Raw genomic sequence first — 25,086 nt, forward strand, 5'->3', positions numbered from 1 at the left:
TATGTGTATATACTGGCCACCACCGGGGGGCGCAGCAGGAATACTGTGTGTATGTAGTGTGTGTGTATATACTGGCCACCACCGGAGGGCGCAGCAGGTGTACTGTGTATATACTGGCCACCACCGGTGGGCGCAGCAGGAGTACTGTGTGTATGTAGTGTGTGTGTATATACTGGCCACCACCGGAGGGCGCCGCAGGAGTACTGTGTGTATGTAGTGTGTGTGTGTATATACTGGCCACCACCGGGGGGCGCCGCAGGAGTACTGTGTGTATGTAGTGTGTGTATATACTGGCCACCACCGGAGGGCGCCGCAGGAGTACTGTGTGTATGTAGTGTGTGTGTGTATATACTGGCCACCAGCGGGGGGCGCCGCAGGGGTACTGTGTGTGTGTGTGTGTGTGTGTGTGTGTGTGTGTGTGTGTGTACTGGCCACCCCCGGGGGGTGCAGCAGGAGTACTGTGTGTATGTAGTGTGTGTGTATATACTGGCCACCACCGGGGGGCGCAGCAGGAGTACTGTGTGTATGTAGTGTGTGTGTATATACTGGCCACCACCGGGGGGCGCAGCAGGAGTACTGTGTGTATGTAGTGTGTGTATATACTGGCCACCACCGGGGGGCGCCGCAGGAGTACTGTGTGTATGTAGTGTGTGTGTATATACTGGCCACCACCGGGGGGCGCAGCAGGAGTACTGTGTGTATGTAGTGTGTGTGTATATACTGGCCACCACTGGAGGGCGCAGCAGATGTACTGTGTATATACTGGCCACCACCGGTGGGCGCAGCAGGAGTACTGTGTGTATGTAGTGTGTGTGTATATACTGGCCACCACTGGAGGGCGCAGCAGGTGTACTGGATATATACTGGCCACCACCGGGGGACGCAGGAGGAGTACTGTGTGTGTGTGTATATACTGGCCACCACCGGGGGGGGGGGGGAGGGGGGTACTGTGTGTGTATACCGGCCACCACCAGGGGGAACAGCGCTAGTACTGTGTGTGTATACCAGCCACCACCGGGGGGAGCAGCACTAGTACTGCGTGTGTATGCCGGCCACCACCGGGGGGGAACAGCGCTAGTACTGTGTGTGTATACCGGCCACCACCGGGGGGAGCAGCGCTAGTACTGTGTGTGTATACCGCGCACCACCGGGGGGAGCAGCGCTAGTACTGTGTGTGTATACCGCGCACCACCGGGGGGAGCAGCACTAGTACTGTGTGTGTATACCGGCCACCACCGGGGGGAGCAGCGCTAGTACTGTGTGTGTATACCGCGCACCACCGGGGGGAGCAGCGCTAGTACTGTGTGTGTATACCGCGCACCACCGGGGGGAGCAGCGCTAGTACTGTGTGTGTATACCGGCCACCACCGGGGGGAGCAGCGCTAGTACTGTGTGTGTATACCGGCCACCACCGGGGGGAGCAGCGCTAGTACTGTGTGTGTATACCGGCCACCACCGGGGGGAGCAGCGCTAGTACTGTGTGTGTATACCGCGCACCACCGGGGGGAGCAGCGCTAGTACTGTGTGTGTATACCGGCCACCACCGGGGGGAGCAGCGCTAGTACTGTGTGTGTATACCGCGCACCACCGGGGGGAGCAGCGCTAGTACTGTGTGTGCATACCGGCCACCACCAGGGGGGAGCAGCGCTAGTACTGTGTGTGTATACCGCGCACCACCGGGGGGAGCAGCGCTAGTACTGTGTGTGTATACCGGCCACCACCGGGGGGAGCAGCGCTAGTACTGTGCGTGTCTGTGTGTGTCTGTCTGTGTGTGTGTACTGGCCACCCCCGGGGGGAGCAGCTGGAGTACTGTGTGTGCATATACTGGCCACCACTGGGGGGCGGAGCAGTAGTACTGTGTGTGTGTGTGTGTGTGTGTACCTTGTTCCCCGAAAATAAGACGCGTCTTATATTAATTTTTGCTCCCAAATATGCGCTGTGTCTTATTTTCAGGGGGTGTCTTATTTCGCCGCGGCAAATCCGTCTGTGGCCGCTAATCCCTCAATTGGCCAGCTTTGTGGATGAAATTTCTCAGAAATCTCGTCCACATGGGACAGCAAATCTGTCACAGCAAAGCTGGGAGAAGCCGGTGTTGTGGTGCGGATTCACCGGCCACAGAAACGGAAAAGCGTGCAGCCAGGTCGCTTCAAAACAAGCGGCTGAGTGCCGTGGGTTTTGAAGCAGCGCTTTCCTGGCGGAAATCTCGCTGTTTATCGCTGTGGCCAAACTGCGAGATTTCCGCTGGAAATACTCTCTGTGAGAACCCAGCCTTAAAGGGGTTGTCCCGCGGCAGCAAGTGAGGTTATACACTTCTGTATGGCCATATTAAAGGGGTTGTCTCGCGGCAGCAAGTGAGGTTATACACTTCTGTATGGCCATATTAAAGGGGTTGTCCCGCGGCAGCAAGTGGGTCTATACACTTCTGTATGGCCATATTAAAGGGGTTGTCCCGCGGCAGCAAGTGGGGTTATACACTTCTGTATGGCCATATTAATGCACTTTGTAATATACATTGTGCATTAAATATGAGCCATACAGAAGTTATTCACTTACCTGCTCCGTTGCTAGCGTCCTCGTCTCCATGGTGCCGTCTAAATTCGCCGGCAGCTTGCTTTTTTAGACGCGCTTGCGCAGTCCATTCTTCTCCTTTCAGCACGAGCCGCTTCAGTGTGCTCCCCGCTACAGCTCTTCTGCGCATGCGCAGATGAGCTGTCACTGCTCGGGAGCGCGCTGGAGCGGCCATTCTGTACCATCCTCTGTTAGAGGAAGGTGCAGAGCTGCTGAGCTGTCCGGAGAAGCCGCCCAGCTGTCCCGCCGTCCTGGTAAGTGATGGGCCGGGGGGGGCTGCCGCTGCGCCGGGGGCGGGCTGCGCCGGGGAAGCTGTCGCTGTGTCGGGGGGGGGGGGGGGGGGGGTTGTCGCTGCGATGGGGGGGCTGCCGCTGCGATGGGGGGGCTGTTGCTGCTGGGGGGGGGCTGTCGCTGCGATCGGGGGGGGGGCTGCGATTGGGGGGGCTGTCGCTGCGATGGGGGGGCTGTCGCTGCGATGGGGGGGGGCTGCGCCGGTTACCTGCTGCCTGGCGGTGGGTGACTGGTCGGCCGTGTTCACTCCAAGGGGCTGGTCGGCGGCTGCGGGGCGTCTGGTTGTCAGGGAGGCACAGCTGGTAGCGTCTCGGGAGCGCGCACGTCGGGCTGCAGCAAGCGAAGGGAAAAGAGCCGGCGGCCATCTTGGGAAAATGTTTATAAGTTGCTGAAACGCTGGAACTGTAAGTACAAACCAGCTAGAAAAGTCATTTACAGGGGGGCTTAGTAATGTATGCTTAATTAGGGGGACTGGGCAAAAAAAAAAATCCACTCCTGCCTCGAGACATCTCCTTTAAGAATGCTCTCGCCAAATTTCATGCTTGTGCGACACTGAGACGTTACATTACATAGGGGTGCAACTTGCTTTTCTTATTTAGGACCTAAAGAATGGTTATGCCAAATTTCATGATTGTGCGACATCGGGAAATTAGAGAATTAGATTAGGTACATTATATAGGGGTGCTAATACCTTTGCACTTGGCATTGAATTTTTGAGTTGTGACCCCTTTACTTTTCCTATTTAGGACCTAAAGAATGCTCCTGCCAAATGTCATGTTTGTGTGACATCGGGAAGTTAGAGAATTAGTGGCCAGTCAGTCCGGGCTTTGACCAGGCAGTGGGCTGGATTGGAACTGCAGCCCTAGTGTCTGACGTGTGTTCTAGAGGCCCAGTTACTCCAAATGTGATGTGATATAATGTATCCAAGCTAGAGGCGGTACAACAGGGTACTAGAGCCTCCATGCCCCGTGTATCCAAGTTAGAGGTGGTACAACAGGGTACTAGAGCCTCTATGCCTGCCCATATCACATCTTGTATCCAGGCTAGAGGCGGTACAACAGGGTGCTAGAGCCTCCATGCCTGCCCGTATCACATCTCGTATCCAAGCTAGAGGCGGTACAACAGGGTGCTAGAGCCTCCATGCCTGCCTGTATCACATATTGTATCCAAGCTAGAGGGGGTACAACAGGGTACTAGAGCCTCCATGCCCTGTGTATCCAAGTTAGAGGTGGTACAACAGGATATTAGAGCCTCTATGCCTGCCCATATCACATCTTGTATCCAGGCTAGAGGGGGTACAACAGGGTGCTAGAGCCTCCATGCCTGCCTGTATCACATATTGTATCCAAGCTAGAGGGGGTACAACAGGGTACTAGAGCCTCCATGCCCTGTGTATCCAAGTTAGAGGTGGTACAACAGGATATTAGAGCCTCTATGCCTGCCCATATCACATCTTGTATCCAGGCTAGAGGCAGTACAACAGGGTGCTAGAGCCTCCATGCCTGCCTGTATCACATAGTGTATCCAAGCTAGAGGGGGTACAACAGGGTACTAGAGCCTCCATGCCTGCCCATATCACATCTTGTATCCAGGCTAGAGGCGGTACAACAGGGTGCTAGAGCCTCCATGCCTGCCTGTATCACATATTGTATCCAAGCTAGAGGGGGTACAACAGGGTACTAGAGCCTCCATGCCCTGTGTATCCAAGTTAGAGGTGGTACAACAGGATATTAGAGCCTCTATGCCTGCCCATATCACATCTTGTATCCAGGCTAGAGGCCGTACAGCAGGGTACTAGAGCCTCCATGCCTGCCTGTATCACATATTGTATCCAAGCTAGAGGGGGTACAACAGGGTACTAGAGCCTCCATGCCCTGTGTATCCAAGTTAGAGGTGGTACAACAGGATATTAGAGCCTCTATGCCTGCCCATATCACATCTTGTATCCAGGCTAGAGGCAGTACAACAGGGTGCTAGAGCCTCCATGCCTGCCCATATCACATCTTGTATCCAGGCTAGAGGCGGTACAACAGGGTGCTAGAGCCTCCATGCCTGCCTGTATCACATATTGTATCCAAGCTAGAGGGGGTACAACAGGGTACTAGAACCTCCATGCCCTGTGTATCCAAGTTAGAGGTGGTACAACAGGATATTAGAGCCTCTATGCCTGCCCATATCACATCTTGTATCCAGGCTAGAGGCGGTACAACAGGGAGCTAGAGCTTCCCTACAAGTCGCTTCTCCACAATAAGTTCTCCCTTTGCTCAGATATTGTAATCACACAGAGAAAGTTTCATCTATCTGACAACTTCCGGGTGTACTGTTAGATATGTATGAGCTTCACTCCCCCTGATGTATGTGTCTACCATGAGAGTCCTGTGGATGAAGGGGTAAGCAGTTCATTCAGATTCTGGAACGTTCATGCAATAAAAAAAAAAAATCTTGCATGAAGGCGGTTATTATTGTGAACTACATGGCAGTGTACAGGGGTTGAGGGTGTACCCACTCTTCAAGGCATGACTATGGCCGCCTGCACACGGGCGGGTCGAATCCACTGCAAGAATTCTTGCAGAGCAGGGACCAGCGCGGGCCTCACCTTCTCCCGCGGATCCGGCTCTCTGATGTGCCGTCTGCCGCCCAGCTGTCGCATGCGCAATGGGGAGTCGGCACAGAAATAGAGCATGCTGTGATTTGTTTTCCACGTGTGATTTCACGCGGACAAATCGCGGCCGTCTGCATAGGATTGCGTTTTTTAATGTAATCTTATGGCAGCTTCCCAGGGGCGGAAATTCTGTGGGAAATCTACGTGTCCGTGCCCGCCCTCCCGGAGGTGTTCTACGCGTCCGTGCCCGCCCCCCCCGGAGGTGTTCTACGCGTCCGTGCCCGCCCCCCCGGAGGTGTTCTACGCGTCCGTGCCCGCCCCCCGGAGGTGTTCTACGCGTCCGTGCCCGCCCCACCGGAGGTGTTCTACGCGTCCGTGCCCGCCCCACCGGAGGTGTTCAACGCGTCCGTACCCACCCCACAGAGGTGTTCTACGCGTCCGTGCCCGCCCTCCCGGAGGTGTTCTACGCGTCCGTGCCCGCCCTCCCGGAGGTGTTCTACGCGTCCGTGCCCGCCCCCCCGGAGGTGTTCTACGCGTCCGTGCCCGCCCCACCGGAGGTGTTCAACGCGTCCGTACCCACCCCCCGGAGGTGTTCTACGCGTCTGTGCCCGCCCCCCCGGAGGTGTTCTACGCGTCCGTGCCCGCCCCCCCGGAGGTGTTCTACGCGTCCGTGCCCGCCCCCCCGGAGGTGTTCTACGCGTCCGTGCCCGCCCCCCGGAGGTGTTCTACGCGTCCGTGCCCGCCCCCCGGAGGTGTTCTACGAGTCCGTGCCCGCCCCCCCCGGAGGTGTTCCACGCATCCGTGCCCGCCCCCCCCCCCCCCCCCCCCCCCCGGAGGTGTTCTACGCGTCCGTGCCCGCCCCCCGGAGGTGTTCTACGCGTCCGTGCCCACCCCTCATAACTTGGACTCACAATGGAGGTTTTCTCCTTTATTCACATTGAACAGATTGACATCACTGAGTTATAGGAATACATTACTGTGTTCCGAGGCAGGAAGTGGACAGAACACCACCCTGGTGGAGCTGGCCTGTCGCCGCGTATGGCTGCGATATTGTACAGCGTATCTCACACACTCTGCCATGCGCAGCCTTCTTAATTTTTACTTTTGCGTATGGGCGGTGATTATTTCGCACCAGTAGAGAGCAGGGTGATCTCTTGTGGGTAATACGGAGCAAAATACAACATGGTGCATTTGGTGCTCGTGAATTACGCAATGCTCACGCGGAACTATGAGCGAACAAGCGTATTGCAGTCGCAGCAGACATCGCAGGTCTAAGGCTGGGCTCATACGGGCGGGTTTTACTTGTGAAATCTGCAATCACCATGGTAAAACGTGGGCATTGAAAGGCATGCTGTTTTTGTTCACCCTCGCAGATCTGAATTGCGTACTCCGCGAGCAGAAGAAATATCACAGCGCGCTCTTTTTTTTTAGCGTTTAATCTGCACAGATGGCCCCCACTAAAGTCAATGGATGCGAGCGTTCCATCACCCATATGCAGGTAACCTTGCGTATGAGCGGAGGAAACGCTCGCAACTTCAGAGGAAGATAGATAGAAAAGCCGTCTGACGAGGAGGAGATATTTCTTCCACACGGACAATATGCTGTACAAACAGGTACATCCGCATGGTTAACACTTGTGCCCGTCATCTTCGCAGTCATTTGCATTTACTTTCCGCGAATGATGGCAGTTTCTCTGGGAATACATTTCTTGATCAAAATGCGGCCCCCACTTCTACGTAGTGGACTTACTGCTATGTGATCTCTATAGCAGTACATTAGTAACACTGGGATTAGCGTTAGGCCATTCATACGGGACGATTAACGCTCAAACTTATGAAATTGATCGATAATCGTCTTGCGTAAATGCAAAAAAAAACAACTATTTACTGTTTGATCACTTCTCGTTATTGCTGACTGTCAGCATAAGATCATTGCGGGATTCTCACTACGTGTAAACTGTCCCCTCTTTATGCTTTACATCGAAGCGCTGAACGAGACGCCTGCGATCTCTGACTGTCTAAACACTCGATATGACCTCAGCGGTGACATCCGCGCCCGTGTGGTCATTTAGACGTCTGTCGTCTCGTGTAAATCAGGCATAACACTGATGGTGCCGATTGGACACTGTGAGACTACGGGGACACATTTCAACGAGGGGAACGGTAATACTTAAGTTGTCAAGTTGTTTCATACATTTCCATGAGGAATAACAGAGGAACAGCAGAACGCACAGTTCTACACAGTCCAAGCATTTCATTGGGAATGATTACGGAAACCTATAAGCCAGGAGAGTGACAGATGCTCTAAAACAGTGGTCCCCAACCTTTTTGGCACCAGGGACCGGCTTCAAGCAAGACCATTCTTACAAGGCCGGGCAGGGTTGGGCGGGACATGGGCGGGGCTTTGGTTATATGGGGCGGGGTTATGAAGGGGTTGGAGTTTAGTGCATATTTAATTATGACCAACTAAAATATAACTTTTATTTAGAAATATTATAAAATAATTAGGACTAAGACAAACAAAACATACATAAAGACAGAACAGAATGGTCAGAGTGGGTAGACAGAAAGGTAGTAGTACCCAAACTTGACTTGTCAACACTTGAGACTAGGGGGGTCGCTGATATAATGCGAGATGATCTTAGTTTGTGATTTATATGGCTAAGTACAATAACAGTCACTGATGCGTAAGCCAGACACCACGTGGAGTGTAGGTTACTTAGGATAGTGTTAGAGGTTGACTTGATTCAATAGTCAACAGCACTGAGCTCCAATGTTGAAAATATGTGGTTTATGTGGCTAGGTGCAATACCAAGCATCAATGCGTGAGCCAATCACCACTTAGGTAAAATTACCATGAAAGAGCGTGGTGTTGAAATCACTTTGGATGACGGCAGAGGTTGGCTTGGTTCAAAAGTCAACAGCGCTGAACTCCAATATTGAAGGTATATAAGGAATAGCCCAAAGATCTCATACATTTAGGAAGCGACCCACATCAATATCTGAATGATAATAGTAACGCTCAAAACAGATGAGGATCTCAAAGTTTAATAAAGATTTTTGGAAACTCAAAAACCCGTCTAACTGGGAAGGCAATGATGTCTCCTCAGTTTTCTCGGGAATATCACACACTCATATACACTTGAGAAGGAGAGTAATCCTCTCAAGTGAATTGATTGACGCTCAACGCGTTTCCCTACTAGAGTGGATAGTAGTTCATCAGGAGCGGTTGAATGAGTTTTAGTCAATTAGAGTTGACAGAATCATCAAAGATGTTTTGCCATGAGAATGTCTTTTGGCAAAAGGAGAAAAAAAGTCTTAAAAAAGTGCCACAGTAGTGGTCTGAGGCACCCCAAAGTTAAGAAGCCTCTGTCAGCTATCGTTGGTGTGATAGTGTAGAAAAGCTCTCAAATAAAGTATAAAACAAAGGTACAGAAAGGATGATGTAACCTTTGTATATACTGTCCATGGACTAGTAGAAGATGATAGATGAAAGAATGAAAATTGGGATCAGGGATATCAATTGAGATGTTGATTGATTCCCAGGCTCTATGCAGAGGTAGAGTAGCTTTAGAGTAAAGACCTACTGTATATACCGGCGTATAAGACGACTTTTGAACCCCGAAAAATCTGCTCTGAAGTCGGGGGTCGTCTTATGCGCCGGTAATACAAAAAAAAAAAGTGTAAAAAAAAAAAAAAAATCATTACTCACCTCCCCCGGCGTTCTGTCGCGCTCCGGCAGGATGTCGCTCGCTCCTCGTCCCCGGCGCAGCATTGCTTTCTGAATGCGGGGCTTGAAATCCCCGCTTCCAGAAAGCTAATACACACGCCGTCAGCCGGTACAGCTATTCAATGACATCATTGAATGGCTGTGATTGGCTGAAGGCGCACGTGTGTTAGTAATCACACCCATTCAATGATGCCATTGAATGGCTGTAACTGGCTGACGGCGTGTGTATTAGCTTTCTGGAAGCGGGGATTTCAAGCCCCGCATTCAGAAAGCAATGCTGTGCCGGGGACGAGGAGCGAACGACATCCTGCCGGAGCGCGACAGAACGCCAGGGGAGGTGAGTAATGATTTTTTTTTTCTCCATTGTAATACCGGCGTATAAGGTGAAAGTTGGGGGGTCGTCTTATACGCCCCGTCGCCTTATACGCCGGTATATACGGTATCACTGCCTGGATAAACTAAGCAGGAGCACATAGTTAGAATTGGCTCAAATAGTGACAGTCAACCTCTAAGCGGAACAAATCCCAATCATTATTAGAGCAACTGGATCCCATTCATTCAAAGGTTAGTCAGACATGAACCGCATAATAGCGGGAGCGGAACGATATCCTTGCTACCCAAATAGGAGAGCTAACTATCACACACATCCATTCAAAATAAAAAAAATGGTAGAGCCTAGAACTCTGATGGTGAGTTCAGGCAATCTGTTTGTGAGCCCAGAATGCTGCTGCTAATATACCCTGATGGTCCTCCCATAAGGGGGTTGGTATAAATGATTGGCCAATCATAGGTTATGGTGGGCGGAGCTAGATAGTCCTAGCTAATTAATGATAGGAAGATCTATATCACGTCCGCTGTTTCATCATCTACCAATTGTATCGGTAAGATAGAGAAGTGACGCCCTACCGCATAGACTGAATCCTCTTAGGTCTGAAATTCATCGTAATAGAATCGCCGTGGCGTAATGTAATCGCGCATGCGCGCGGCGCTATGACGTCATCGCGTTTATCATGTGACAGGCGTCAAGGCGTTCGATCAACTTCATGTAAAGGGGAGTATGCGTTGCCACAGTACCGGCGATCATGTGATGGAAGATCATGTTAATAGAGTCGCCGTGGTGTGCTGTTGATCGCGCATGCGCGCGCAGTGCCATGACGTCATCACATTCAAGATATCACAGGATCAGCTTCATGCAAAGGAGAGAATGCATAACCACGGTAACGGCGGTCATGTGATAGAGGTGTCATAGTATTGTCACATGATCGGATGGCTCCGTGGATAAAGCATATTAGAGGTTGATCCAGGTTGCGAGAAACAACGCCGAACTGATGGTAAAAACTACTCGATATTTCTAGTAGAGGTTTTGGGAATATAATTCCTTTGGCTCAGGATAGAATGAAGCGTATAAATGCCTCACTAGAAACTTGTCAAGTGCAGGAGAATGTTATGGCAACAATACGGGTGCATAAGGCTAATCTTTGATCAAAAGGAATGTAGTATTGATTGATAAATCAGACCTAAATCAATAGTGCAATCATTACAATATATATCCTGCCGGATGGAGGCGGATAGTAATTATAAATATAGATAGGCCAATTCTAAATAGTACATAAGAGGACGCAGCAGTGACCATAAATAAGAGGATGTTGTGATAATCTCATAATAGAGTAAATGGTTGTAGATGTCGATTGTGAACTCCGAAGCCGTGAAAAAAAATCAAGAAGAATTTTATAGAAAGCAATTAAAGCAGAGATTCTCATTTAAACCATTGGGGTTGATTGTGTTTAGACGGTAAATCCAAGCAGCCTCTTTGCATAGCAATTTTTTATCTATATCGCCGCGTCGTCCATGAGTCCTTAAGATTTCAATACCCTGAAACTTCAGTAGTTTTGTATCGCCATTGTGGCAATTCCACATATGGTCAGCTAGAGGGGTTGACTCGTGACGTCTGATGTTACCCAGATGATCGAGACTTCTACGCCGGAATTGTCGAATCGTCTTGCCCACATAGTTCATGGGGCAAGAACATGTAGCTAGGTATACTATATTTTGCGTCCTGCAATTTATGAAGTCTCTACATGAATAAACCATATCGGTAGAAGATGATTTAAAGGTGTTACCACGTAGGATGAATGGACAATCGAGGCAGCCATGGCATGGAAAGGTACCCTGAGGTCTGCTGGAACCAAGCCAAGTAATTTGAGTCTCACTGGAAGGGAGATGGCTTTTTACCAGGTGGTCCTTTAAATTATGGCCTCGGCGGAATGTTATGGAAGGTTTGTCGGGAAGATGGTCTTGAAGGTCTTTGTCGCGTTTGAGGATATCCCAATAATAATCAAGGATATTCCTTACTTGCATTGAGCACGTATCATATGTACCAATAATCCTAGCCTTGTTGTCAGATTGGCGTGTTTTGGGTTGGAGAAGATCAGTTCTTCTCTGTGTTGAAGCAAAAAGGAATGCTTGATTGATAACATGCTCTGGATATTTGCGATTTTTGAAACGATTGTATAGTTTCTTACTTTCCAACTCGAAGCTGAGATCATCCGAACAATTACGCCGGAGGCGGAGGAACTGGCCTTTGGGTATACCACGTTTAAGTGGTATAGGGTGGAAGCTATCCCAAGTGAGTAAGCTATTTGTCGCCGTGGATTTACGATATAAGGAGGAGGTTATTTGGCCCGACGGGTCTTTATTGATCTGAAGGTCAAGGAAAGACAATGTGGTGGTATGGATTTCTGAGGTAATCCGGAGATTTAAATCATTGTGATTAAGGTTCTCAATAAAAGACTCAAGGGACGACCGACTGCCATTCCAGAACAGCAATACATCGTCAATATATCGTATCCATAATAAGATGTTATCAGATTCAAGAATGTTATCACTGTTGAAGATTAACCGTTCCTCCCACCAGCCCAGGTACAGGTTGGCGTACAATGGGGCACAAGGAGTCCCCATCGCGGTGCCCCTAAGCTGGTGGAAGTACTTGGCTTCAAACAGGAAAAAATTGTGGCATAAGATGAATTCAAGAAATTCCAAGACACATTTATTATGTGTATCAAACAAAGGACCTCTTTGATTGAGAAAGAATTCTGTTGCCTTAAGGCCTCCCTGATGTGGGATGGAACTATACAAAGATTCAATGTCCAAGGAGGCCATAATCGTGTCAGGATTGACTGTGAGGCCTTCCAGAATACGTAAAACGTCCATAGTGTCTTGGACAAAGGAACGTAGAGATGATACAAAGGGTCTTAGAATTCTGTTGACGTATGTGCTGAGGTTCTGGGTTAGATTACCAACTCCAGAGACAATCGGTCGTCCCCTGAGTGGGCTAAGGCCCTTATGCACTTTTGGAAGTGCATAAAAAGTAGCAGTAGTTGGTTTTTTAGAATACAGAAATTGGTATTCAGTATGGTCAATACACTTCAGATCAAGGGCATTTTGTAATATTTTTTGTAAATCTCGTAAGAAATCAACTGTTGGGTCATGTGATAGAATACCATAGGTGGTCGTATCATTCAGTAAGCGTTGACACATGTCTACATATTGTACTCGGTCCATCACGACGATATTCCCGCCTTTATCGGCAGCTTTTATAATAATTGCTTTATTGCTTTCAAGTTTTTTTAGGGCAAAAGATTCTCCTTTAGTAAGATTAGAGCGATTTATATTTTGGAGGATTCAATGCTTTTAGCTCTTTTAGAACCAATTTCTCAAATATGTCTATTTCCGGGCTACATAAGGATGGTGGATTAGCACGACTTGTTGGTTTCAGATTTGTGAAAGGCCCGGTTCCAGCCGGTCTCTGGTTTTCGTCCTCTAGGTCTTGTAGGGCTTGAATGGCTGGAAGGTCAGTAAAGTCAAGGCCTAATTCCCTCATTTCCTCTTTTTCCTTAATAATAAAATGTTTCCTCCAACGTAATTTCCGGGTGAAGAGGGAGATGTCCTTCGTCCACACGAACGGATCATAGCGGGTCTTGGGGACGAAGGACAGACCCCTCTCCAACAAATCCGTCTCTTGTTTATTAAGATGGTACCCTGACAGATTAACAATTTGTAATCTGTCCTCAATTTGTGAAAAAACGCCCGTGTGACTAAGGCCTAATAGTAAATATCTATCATTTATAAGCGAGCCAATTCTCAAGTAGCTGTTGTGAACATGTGACTAGAAGGAGCAGCCCTTCTCGGACTCGCCATACATCAAATAGTAGCTCTTTCCACTATACAGTGAAGGAAATAAGTATTTGATCCCTTGCTGATTCTGTAAGTTTGCTTGCTGTCAGACCTGAACAGTCTATAATTTTTAGGGTAGGTAAATTTTAACAGTGAGAGATAGGATATCCAAAAAAATTCCAGAAAATCACCGTGTCTAAATTATATATACGAGGGGCTGCTGATAAGTCTTTGGCTTTATCTAGAAAGAAACAAGATAGGAAGATGAAACTTTACATGTATTCCACATACTCTCCACTGATGTCAACACACTTCTTACATCGGTATTCCAAGTTTTGTAAGCCTTGCAAAAAGAAGGATTTGGGTTGTGCCTCAAACCAGTCATCCGTAGCAGCCAAGGCATCAGAAATGGTGTGAAATTTGCTCCTCTTGAGGTGTTTCTTCAGGTTTGGAAACAGATGATAGCCGGAGGGAGCTACATCTGGTGAATAAGGTGGGTGGTCAACCAGCTGGAAGCCTAGCTCCACCAGTTTTGCCGCTTGTGCAGTGTGAGCGGAGGCGTTGTCTTACAGGAACAAGATTCCTTTGGACAGCTTGCTGCGCCTTTTGGCCTTCAGAGCTGCCTTCAATTGGTCTAAAAGTTCAATGTAATACCTTGCATTGATGGAACCATTTTGAAGGTAGTCCACGAGCCGAGCGCCCTCCTTATCCCAGAACACAGACGCCATCACCTTGGTGACTGAACTTCTTTGGGCGAGGAGAAGCACTGTGCCTCCACTCTTGACTGCTCCTTGGTTTCAGGGTCATACAAATAAATCCAGGTCTCATCCATAGTGACCAGTCGATCCAGGAAGTTCTTATCCGTCCAGAAACGCTGACAAATGGACCGGGAAGTTTTCACTCGCATGCTTTTCTGCTCCGTTGTGAAACATTTGGGGACCCACTTTGCAGATAGCTTCTTCATGTTCAAATGTTCATGGATAATGACACAAACACGTTCATGAGAAATCTCCATGATGTCTGCTATTCCTTTATTCTCCAGTATGAGGTTGTGCACAGCATCAACAATCTCCGGAACAACAACCTCTCTCGGTCGTCCAGGACGTTCCTCATCATTGGTGCTGAAGTGGCCAGTGATAAATTTGGCCACCCAGTTCTTAACTGTAGAATATGAAGGGCATTGATCCCCCAATGTCTGCCACATATCACCATGAATATCCTTCGCGGACTTTTTTTGCAGAAACAAAAATTTTATCACTCCTCTGCTCTCATTTGCTGTGAATATCGCCTTAGACTCCGCCATATTGTTTTCCCACGTGCCTAGATCACTGTTGCCATAAGCTACAAACACAAAATTTTGAAAACATAGATTAGATACATAAGGCTTTCATGTGATGTAACATTCGTTACCATAGAAACAAAAAAAAGCAGACCGTCGTATATTTATTTGCATTTTCCACAGAGAAATAAGTATTTGATCCCCTACCAACCAGTAAGAGTTCCGGCTCCTCCAGACCAGTTAGATGCCCCATAATCACCTCGTTACCTGCGTTGCAGACAGCTGTTTTAAGTGGTCACCTGTATAAAAGACTCCTGTCCAAAGACTCAATCAGTCAGACTCTAACCTCTACAACATGAGCAAGACCAAAGAGCTAACGATGTCAGGGACAAGATCATAGACCTGCACAAGGCTGGAATGGCCTACAAAACCATAAGTAGGGTGAGAAGGAGACAACCGTTGGTGCAGTAGTAAGAAAATGGAAGACATACAAAATGACTGTCAATCGGCATCGTTTTGGGGCTCCATGCAAAATCTCACCTCGTGGGGTATCATTGATCATGAGGAAGGTGAGAGATCAACCTAAAACTACATGGGGGGAACTTGTTAATGATATCAAGGCAGCTGGGACCACAGTCACCAAGAAAACCATTGGTAACATATTACGCCATAATGGATTATAATCCTGCAGTGCCCGCAAGCTCCCCCTGCTCAAGAAGGCACATGTGCAGCCTGTCTGAAGTTTGGATGATTCTGAGAGTGATTGGGTGCTGTGGTCAGATGAGACAAACATTGAGCTCTTTGGCATTAACTCAACTCGCCATGTTTGGAGGAAGAGAAATGCTGCCTATGACCCAAACAACACCGTCCCCAATGTCAAGCATGGAGGTGGAAACATTATGTTTTGGGGGTGTTTCTCTGCTAAGGGCACAGGACTACTTCACCGCATCAATGGGAGAGTGGATGGAGCCATGTACCGTAACATCCTGAGTGACAATCTCCTTCCCTCCACCAGGACATTAAAAATGGGTCGTGGCTGGGTCTTCCAGCACAACAATGACCCAAAACATACAGCCAAGGCAACAAAGGAATGGCTTAAAAAGAAGCACATTAAGGTCATGGAGTGGCCTAGCCGGTCTACAGACCCTAATCACATAGAAAACTTACGGAGGAGCTGAAGATCAGAGTTGCCAAGCGACAGCCTCGTAATCTTAATGATTTAGAAATGATCTGCAAAGAGGAGTGGGCCAAAATTCCCTCTGACATGAGCGCAAACGTCATCGACTACACAACGTCTGACTGCTGTGCTTGGCAACAAGGGTATTGCCACCAAGTATTAAGTCTTGTTTGCCAGAGGGATCAAATACTTATTTCTCTGTGCAAAATGCAAGTATTATATATAATTTAGACAATGTGATTTTCTGGATTTTTTGGGATATTCTATCTCTTACTGTTAAGATTAACCGACCCTAAAAATTATAGACTGCTCATGTCTTTGACAGTGTGCAAACGTACAGAATCAGCAAGGGATCGAATACTTATTTCCTTCACTGTATATCACCCAAAGACTGAGCATGTCTATACGGCTTAGAGGCGGTGTCCATAATAGTACCTGATTACAGTATAATCACCGCCGATCATTCAGTCGCTCACGTTCACTGGTACAATGAAGGATTTGGCGGCCTGTATAAAGGGGTTGCACCAGTGAACTCTGATACGGGTGAATGGAGCCCTATGATGGGAGCTTTTCCTAGCGTTTATGCAGAGATAGTGCTCAGACGATAATCCCCATAATACGAGCAAGTTCCTGTGGTTTAACTAATTTATTCAAATTGTGGGAATCTCTATTTCTGTATCGTCTTATTGGAAGTTCCGATTGTAGAGGGAATCGTATCGGAAAGTGATGCTGATTAAGGATACGGTGGGACTTCCTGCAGTTCTTATAATTACCTCTTTTACCTTTCTGCAGATTACAGGAAGATTTTCAAGACGCATCCAGGCGAAAATTAGCGATCTTCTGCAACAAATGGAGGAAGGTCTGAAGACTGCCGATCCACATGACTGCTCTACCTACACTGGGTATACAGGTGGGTGCACACTGGAGACACGTTACCTACGAGGTTCAGGCTATTCTGGAGAGGCTTACAATATTGCTGTATTCTGCTGGGAAGATTTAGTTACCTCATTAAAGGGTTTTCCTCATTAAAGGTCAGCATTATTGATTGGTGCGGGGTCTGCTGCTCGGGATCCCCACCCATCAGCTGTTTATCAGGTTCGCTGTCATTACTTACAGCTCTGTGCACATTGCAGCTGTTTGCGTTGGTATTGCAGACCCGGCTCCTATTGAAAACCCCTTCATCAAGCAAAAGTTAAATTCAAGTAAATGCTAATCTACGTTTGAAGCCCCTTAAAAGTAGAAGATACTGTATAGGCTCATTTACATGCAACGATTATCGCTCAAAATTGGTTAATTGGCATATAAGCGATAATCGTTGCGTGTAAATTGTACCACTATGTACTTTTTGTCTGAACGATAATTTTTAGATGAGCTTAAAAACCATTGTTCAGACCGCATGCTTTGTTCTCCACGGGAGCAGGAGATAACATTGTTTTCTCTTAGCAGCCCAGGCATGAACAATCGAGCTAATTGCAGAGCTGAGACCACTTGCTAAGTTCTGCAAGCAGTTCCTGGAGGCTCATTTGCATGTCAATAAAGCGCTAATGGGCATCAGTGCCCATTAGTACTTTATGCAAAAGGATCGCTAAAACTTTCAATCGTTTGAAAGATTATCTTTCGTGTAAATGGGCCCTATGAAGAACCAGTTTTTCTCATCCGTATCATTGGGGGACCCAGCCAGACCATGGGATATAGCCACTGCCACTAGGAGGCGACACTAAGCAAAAGTGTTAGCTTCTCCCACCAGGCTATATGACCCCTGCAGGCACTCAGCTAATTAGTTTTTAGCTTAGTGTCTGCAAGGAGGCAGGCAGGTCAGGTCCAGGAGGACTTTATGGCGGGCATACGGGGAGTCGGGGCTTTTCCCTGGCTTTCCTGTACTCCCGGGGAGGGCGCAGGCAGATGGTGTCTCCACCACTCTGCGGCGCCCTACCCAGCGAAGAAAAGGTGGCACGACCCTGCCTATGTGCATTGGCGTCGTTGGCCCGCCAGCAATAGGGTTCCCCCCTCTGGAGCAGCGCCCCTCTCAGACGGCGAGCGCAGGGGGGAGCATTGCTGGAACGCAGATGGAGAGAAGGGAGCGTATCCGGGAGAAGGGAACGGAACTTCAAGCCTCCCTCCAAGTCTGCGGTCGGCTGCCAGGAACCCCTTCAGAGGACCCCCACCACCTTGGAAGGTCCTGGGGAAAGGAGTTCAGGTGCATTCACTCCTTCTCTTTACCTATCTCTCTCCTCTGCCTAGTTCAGTGCATATGGGGTTATGCCCTTCCCCCCCCCCCCCTCCCCCTCTCCCCTCTCTATCCAGAGACACTGCTGAACAATGGGGGCTGGGTGCTATCATAGGTCCAGGGAAGCTTCTAAGCGGTCTCGGCATACAGGGAGGCCGGTTAGATCGGATCCCTCACTGGCCTCATGCTCCTCAACACCTCAAGCTGCAGACCAAGATCAGCCTCCGCAAGGTTTTTCGGTGGGTAGTAGCGGTCTGGAGGAGAAGGAAGCGTCCGCAGTGTCATCACTGTCAGACAAGAGATTGTTTGGCCCAAAACTCGACGATATAATTAGGGATGTTACGGGCGCAAGAATGGCGCCACCTAGGAAGGAATCCGTTTTTCATTCCTTTCGGCAGGTTACATCCCGGCCCACATCAGGACACAGTCTAAGAGGGCCCCAGCAGAGCAGAGGAAGAATCCTGCCGTTAAGGCCAGGCCAGCCTGGTGAGCTCGCTCCAAGGCACCTAGGGGCGCAAGGACGGGAGTATCAGTTTGAGGGTCTTTCCCCACCCGCTATTCACAGGGTGGGGGGCAGGCTCTTAGGGTTCCAGAATGTATGGTTAGCCCGCGTGACAGACGCCTGGGTACAGGAGGTCGTCTCACGAGGGTACGCCATCGAATTTGCAACATGTCCACGGGAGCATTTTATCAGATCCAGGATACCGAAGGACCCAGGAAAGGCAACACAGCTGCGCCAGGCAATAAAACAACTGTTGGCGCAGGGAGTAGTGGTGCCGGGGTGTCAGCACGGAAGGGGGTTTTATTCGAATCTCTTCATAGTTCCCAAGAAGGATGGCCGAGTCAGACCGGTCCTCGACTTACGAAGGTTAAATCATTATGTCAAAGCAAGACCTTTCAGGATGGAGTCCCTCAAGTCGGTAATAGCGTCTATGGAACCGGGGGAGTTCCTGGCGTCAGTGGATATCAGGGATGCATACCTGCATATTCCAATTCGCGACTCTCACCAGCAGTTTTTACGCTTCGAGGTCCAGGGGAGCCATTACCAATTTGTAGCGCTGCCGTTCGGGCTCTCGACAGCCCCTAGAGTCTTTACAAAGGTGCTGGCAGCGGTAATGGCACTACTCCATACAAGGGGGGTGATAGCCATCCCTTACCTGGACGACATACTGGTGAAGGCTCCAGACCAGGAAGGCAATCTAGAGAGCCTGAGACTCACACTTCAGACTTTGGAGGAATTCGGTTGGGTCATAAACCATGAGAAATTCTGTCTAGTACCAACCCAACAGTTGGAATTTCTGGGGATGGTGTTCAACACCAAGAAGCACCAGATTCGCCTGCCGCAAGCGAAAGCAGTAACACTGGTCAACAAGGTGCGTCTGCTACTTCAGGGGAGGCAAACGACCATCAGGTATTGCATGAGAGTACTGGGCATGATGGTAGCCTCCTTCGAGGCCATACCATTCGCACAGTTTCATTCCAGGGAGTTCCAGCATTTTATTCTGGCACACTGGAACAGGTCGCAGTGGATGTTAGACCAGCGAATCTCCATAACACCAAAGGTTCGCCTTGCCCTGAGATGGTGGACGAGTCTCAGGAGAATCCAAGGGGGTCGGTCACTGTTTCCAGGACAGTGGAGGATACTGACCACGGATGCCAGTTGTTACGGCTGGGGCGGAACTTTGGAGGGACACTCCACCCAGGGGAGGTGGTCACAAGACGAGGCAAGGCTACCGATAAACGTCCTGGAGCTGCGAGCCATCCGGCGAGCACTGCAGTTCTTCCATCCACGGCTCAACAGAAAGGATGTGAAAGTCCAGACAGACAATGCCACGGCAGTGGCATACGTCAACCGGCAGGGGGGCACAAGAAGTGCGAGAACAATGACAGAGGTATCCGGCATACTCAGCTGGGCGGACAAATATCTACAGTCCATATCGGCAGTTCACATCCCGGGGGTAGAAAACTGGGTAGCGGATTTTCTCAGTCGAAAGACAGTGGACCCCGGCGAATGGCAGCTGCATCCGGAGGTCTTTCAAGCGATATGTCAGCGCTGGGGCACCCCGGACATGGATATGATGGCTTCCAGACTAAATTACAGGCTTCTCCCTTTCGTGGCACGCTCAAGAGATCCTCAGGCGGTAGCAGTGGACGCCCTACTGGTCTCGTGGGCAGGGTTCAGACTACCATACGTGTTTCCTCCTCTTCCACTCATTCCGAGGATATTGAAGATCAAGAGGGAAGGAGGACCAGCAATCCTGGTCGCTCCGGATTGGCCGAGGCGAGCATGGTATCCAGACCTAATCGAAATGTTGGCCGACGCTCCGTGGCCACTCCCAGAACGGGAGGACCTACTATCACAAGGACCAATCTTCCACCCGAATCCAAAGTCATTTCGTTTGACGGCCTGGCCGTTGAGACCACGACATTGAAAAGAAAAAAAAACGGATATTCTCGGAAGCAGTTATCCGAACTATGGTCCAAGCCAGGAAGCCGACATCATCGAGAATTTATTATCGCGTATGGAGACGCTTTTTTCAGCTGGTGTGAAGACCGCCATATACATCTCATGCGTTCTTTCACTAGCAAACATTCCGGATAACAGCCCACTCTACAAGGGCGGTGGGGGCTTCCTGGGCGGTTCAGCATGGAGCCTCAGCATTACAGGTATGTAGGGCAGCCACTTGGCATCCCTGCATACATTTGCAAAATTCTATACAGTCCATACATATGCGTCAGCGGACGCTGCCCTGGGTAGAAGGGTTCTACAGGCGGCAGCCCCCTGACTACTGGGACCTTTTTTTCTGGGAATTCCCACCCTTTTATTTCCAGGACTGCTTTTGTACGTCCCATGGTCTGGCTGGGTCCCCCAATGATACGGACGAGAAACAAATATTTTTGGTATAACTTACCGTAAAATCTCTTTCTCGTCACGTTCATTGGGGGACACAGCACCCTCCCAAGGATTCATTTCTTTGTAGCAGGGCGGAGCCCTTTGGTCTCGGATCACAGATGACGAGATATATATCCAGAAGACTGGTATGTCTTTCCTTGGTTTACGTTAAAGTGTAAATAATTTTGTGTACTCCCACTGGCTGTTCCTACTGCTTGCATACAAACTAATTAGCTGAGTGCCTGCAGGGGTGATATAGCCTGGTGGGAGGAGCTGACACTTTTGCTTAGTGTCGCCTCCTAGTGGCAGTGGCTATATCCCATGGTCTGGCCGTGTCCCCCAATGAACGTGACGAGAAAGAGATTTTACGGTAAGTTATACCAAAAATATTCGTATAATTGGATGCCACAGTCCAATGCTCCATTTCAGAATATTTTCTTAAAGGGATTATAAAGATGTAGATTACTTGATATTTCTGGTTACAATGACATTGCCTAGATCCAGGGCATTTAAGAAGAGGAAGAACAGAGTGTTCTTTAACTAAACCTATTGACTAACCTGCTACGGTCTATTATGCTACGGAGTTGGCCTGCTGATGCATCATGGCATATTGCTGTTGTCTTGTAGGTATAGCCCTCCTCTACCTGCAGCTGTACCGCGTCACACAAGACCCGGCTCATCTGCAGCGCTCTCTTGACTACGTGAAAAGGATTTTGCGGAACCTGAACGGCCGAAGAGTCACTTTCCTGTGCGGCGATGCTGGGCCTCTCGCTGTAGGCGCCGTCGTTCATGACAAACTCCAAAATCAAGCTGAATCCAAGGACTGTATTACCAAGTAAGAACGTGCGGTCAGACCTGGGGGGTCAGGAAAATGATAGTTAAGCCACTTTCACACCACAATACTTTGGCTGATATTTTGCATGAATATTTGTAAGCCAAAACCAAGAGAGGAAGAATGATGGGAAGATGCGCACCCTTTTGGGATCCGCTCCTACCGTAGATTTGGCCTACAGGTACTGATGACATTCAAGTCCTTTTTCAAAAACAATACATTCTAGTTCTAAGCTCTCCATAGATTTACTTCTGCAGTATCAAACGAATACGTGCAAATCAATGAGACGTTCCAAGCCCCAGTATTGTTCCCACAGTAGATCCTGCTGACACAAGCGCACTGGCCGGTCGCTGACTGCGCAACTTGTGGTGTCCTGCTGGTCAATGCTCACATCTATACACTCCTCAGCGCCATGCACCACCAAAACCACTGTGACCCGTCAAGGCATGGACCCTACAAGACCTCTGGAAGTCTTGTAGGGCAGACCTGTAAGGTGTGAGGTGCGGCCTCCATGGATCCATACATCCCGCAGAATTCACTGTGGGAAGGCAGTAAGCTAGTAGGGCCAGTGCAAGGCTTGGGGCAATGTTCTGATGAGAAACCTTGGGTCCTGGCATGCATGTGGACGCAGCTGTAATGCATACCACCTCAATGTTATGGCAGATGAAGAGTCCTTCATTGCAACAGTATTTCTTGATCACTTAAAGAACAAGCTTTTCTATTTTAGATTTTTCCTCTCCTCCCCTTTTTAAAAAATCGTAACTCCTTTATTTATCCATCGCCGTCGCTGTATGAAGGCTTATTTTTTGTGGAACGAGTTGTATTTTTCAATGGTGGTATTTAATGTACCATATAATGTACTGAAAAACTTTTAAAATATTGTAAGTGGAAAGAAATGGGGGAAAAAACCACCTTCCGCCATCTGTCAGTGCGTCCTGTTTCTACGCACTGCCCTAATAACTTTATTTTATGGGTCAGTATGATTACTACGATACCAAACTTGTGTCGTTTTTCTTTTTTTTGCTGAAATACTTGTTTTGTTTTCAATTTTTTTTTTTTTTTTTTTAAAGATATTTAATTTTTTTTTTATTTTCTGCCGCCATCTTCTGCTCGCAATAACTTTTTTATTTTTTGATCGACTTAGTTGCCTGTGGGCTTATTTTGTGCGGCGCGTCCTGTAATTTGCGTTGGTACCATTTTTGAACACACACCAATTTTTGACACGTGTTTTTAGAGTTCTGTATTTTTTTATTTTTTTTGACGACATTCACTGTGTCAGGTAAATAATGCATTACTTTGATCAGACTGTTAAAGGGGTTGTCCCGCGCCGAAACGGGTTTTTTTTTTTTTCAACAGCCCCCCCGTTCGGCGCGAGACAAACCCGATGCAGGGACTTAAAAAAAAAAACCGCACAGCGCTTACCTGAATCCCCGCGCTCCGGTGACTTCTTACTTACCTGGTGAAGATGGCCGCCGGGATCTTCTCCCTCGGTGGATCGCAGGGCTTCTGTGCGGTCCATTGCCGATTCCAGCCTCCTGATTGGCTGGAATCGGCACGTGACGGGGCGGAGCTACACGGAGCCGCTGTCCGGCACGAGCGGCCCCATTCAGAAAAGAAGAAGACCGGACTGCGCAAGTGCGTCTAATCCGGCGATTAGACGCTGAAAATTAGACGGCACCATGGAGACGAGGACGCTAGTAACGGAGCAGGTAAGTGAAAAACTTCTGTATGGCCAATATTTAATGCACAATATACATTACAAAGTGCATTAATATGGCCATACAGAAGTGTATAGACCCACTTGCTTTCGCGGGACAACCCCTTTAAGGACTGATACCAAATATGTATTTTTGTCTTACTAGTTAGATTATTTTATTGTAAATATGGCAAAAGGTTTTTTTTTTTTCCTTGTTTTTTTTTTACTTTTATAACTTTTTATCTTTTTTTTAATAATTAGTAAGCCTTTATTGTTCTTATTTTTACATTTTCTTTTAGTCCTCCTAAGCGACCGCAACATACAATGCTTTGATCGCTCCTGCAGTATGATGTAATGCCATAGCATTATATCATACTACAATCAGACAGGCAGTCTATCAGGCCACCCCACGGGGATGACTTGATAGAAATACTGCCAAGACAGCCCTGGGGCCTTTCAGAAGGCCCCCAGCTACCATGACACCTGCACCGCTCCCAGCGATCTCCTTGCAGGAGGGGGCCGTATGAGATCCCTGAACATTGTTCGGGGCATTTAAAGGGTTTACAACTCTGATCGGCAGTGCGGCTTGTCGGGGCTGTTGCTCGCGGGTGTCAGTTGTAAAAAAAACAGCTGACACCTGCCATCTTTAGCGGGAGGTCGCCATGCAGAGTCGTCACTAAGGGGTTAATGACAATGGCCTCTTTTCAGGATGATGCGTCCTTCCAAACTTGTGAGTGATGCTTCGGCAGTAGGAGGGGACCTGCACAATATCAGGCTGCTTTCACATCTGCAAAGGGGATTCCTTTTTCCTGCTTCATTCAGGGTGCAGCACAGGGGAATCCCCGCCGCCGAATGATTCAGTCTTATGACAGAACCAAACAACGCTGAAGGACCCCATTGAATAGAATGGGGTCCATCCGCTTTCTAACCAGCTTTTTGCCAGAAGAAAAAGCTCTGCAGGCAGCACTTTTCCTTCCGGTATTTTGTGCCGAATCTGCGACGGACCTCCGGCCGGGGGATCCAGAGCAGATGTGAAGCCGGGGTTAGACCGGTGGTTGTACTGTTATGGCTGATCGCTATACTTCTATGACCATTTTCCTGGGTTATCCGTTTAGCATCAGCCGATGACTAGAGGAAGAGTCCGCTTGTTCTGGCCTTGCACAGCATTCTGGGTTATCCGTTTAGGCCTCATGTCCACGGGCTTTAAATCCGCAGCGTTTCTCCCGCATGCGGATCCGCGCCCCATAGGGATGCATTGGACACCCGCAGGTAGTTAAATACCTGCGGATGTCATTTTTCCCGTCAGGCGCGGATCCGCTCATGGTCCATTTTCGTGCGGGTCTCCCGAGAGGACGGCTCCCGCAGGCTTCTATGGCAAGCCGTCCGGATTTGCGGGAGACCCATACCAGAATTAAACTCACCTGCTCTGGACGATGCGGTTCTTCCCTTCTTCGTGGACGAAACTTCTTTCTTCGGCCCGGCAGATGTGCCCGGCGCGCCGGAGCATGCCGCGCACATCCGCCGGGCTGAAGAAAGAAAATCCGGCCGCGAAGGAAGGAAGATCCGCATCGTCCGGAGCAGGTGAGTTTATTCTTCTTTTTAGGCCTCATGTCCGCGGG

The 25,086-nt window shown here is 48.9% G+C and overlaps 1 protein-coding gene across 1 annotated transcript in view; it reads left to right on the forward strand.

Annotated features, from left to right (window-relative positions):
- Positions 1-25,086, forward strand: part of LOC136590994 (lanC-like protein 2) — a 54,431-nt gene that overhangs the window by 6,035 nt on the left and 23,310 nt on the right. Inside the window, exons 2-3 of the mRNA XM_066588460.1 lie at positions 16,612-16,729; positions 21,567-21,774. Coding sequence (XP_066444557.1) covers positions 16,612-16,729; positions 21,567-21,774 — 326 coding nt within the window. The remainder of the gene's footprint in view (positions 1-16,611; positions 16,730-21,566; positions 21,775-25,086) is intronic.

Source organism: Eleutherodactylus coqui, unplaced genomic scaffold (genome assembly GCF_035609145.1).
Source record: "Eleutherodactylus coqui strain aEleCoq1 unplaced genomic scaffold, aEleCoq1.hap1 HAP1_SCAFFOLD_26, whole genome shotgun sequence".
NCBI lineage: Eukaryota > Metazoa > Chordata > Amphibia > Anura > Eleutherodactylidae > Eleutherodactylus > Eleutherodactylus coqui.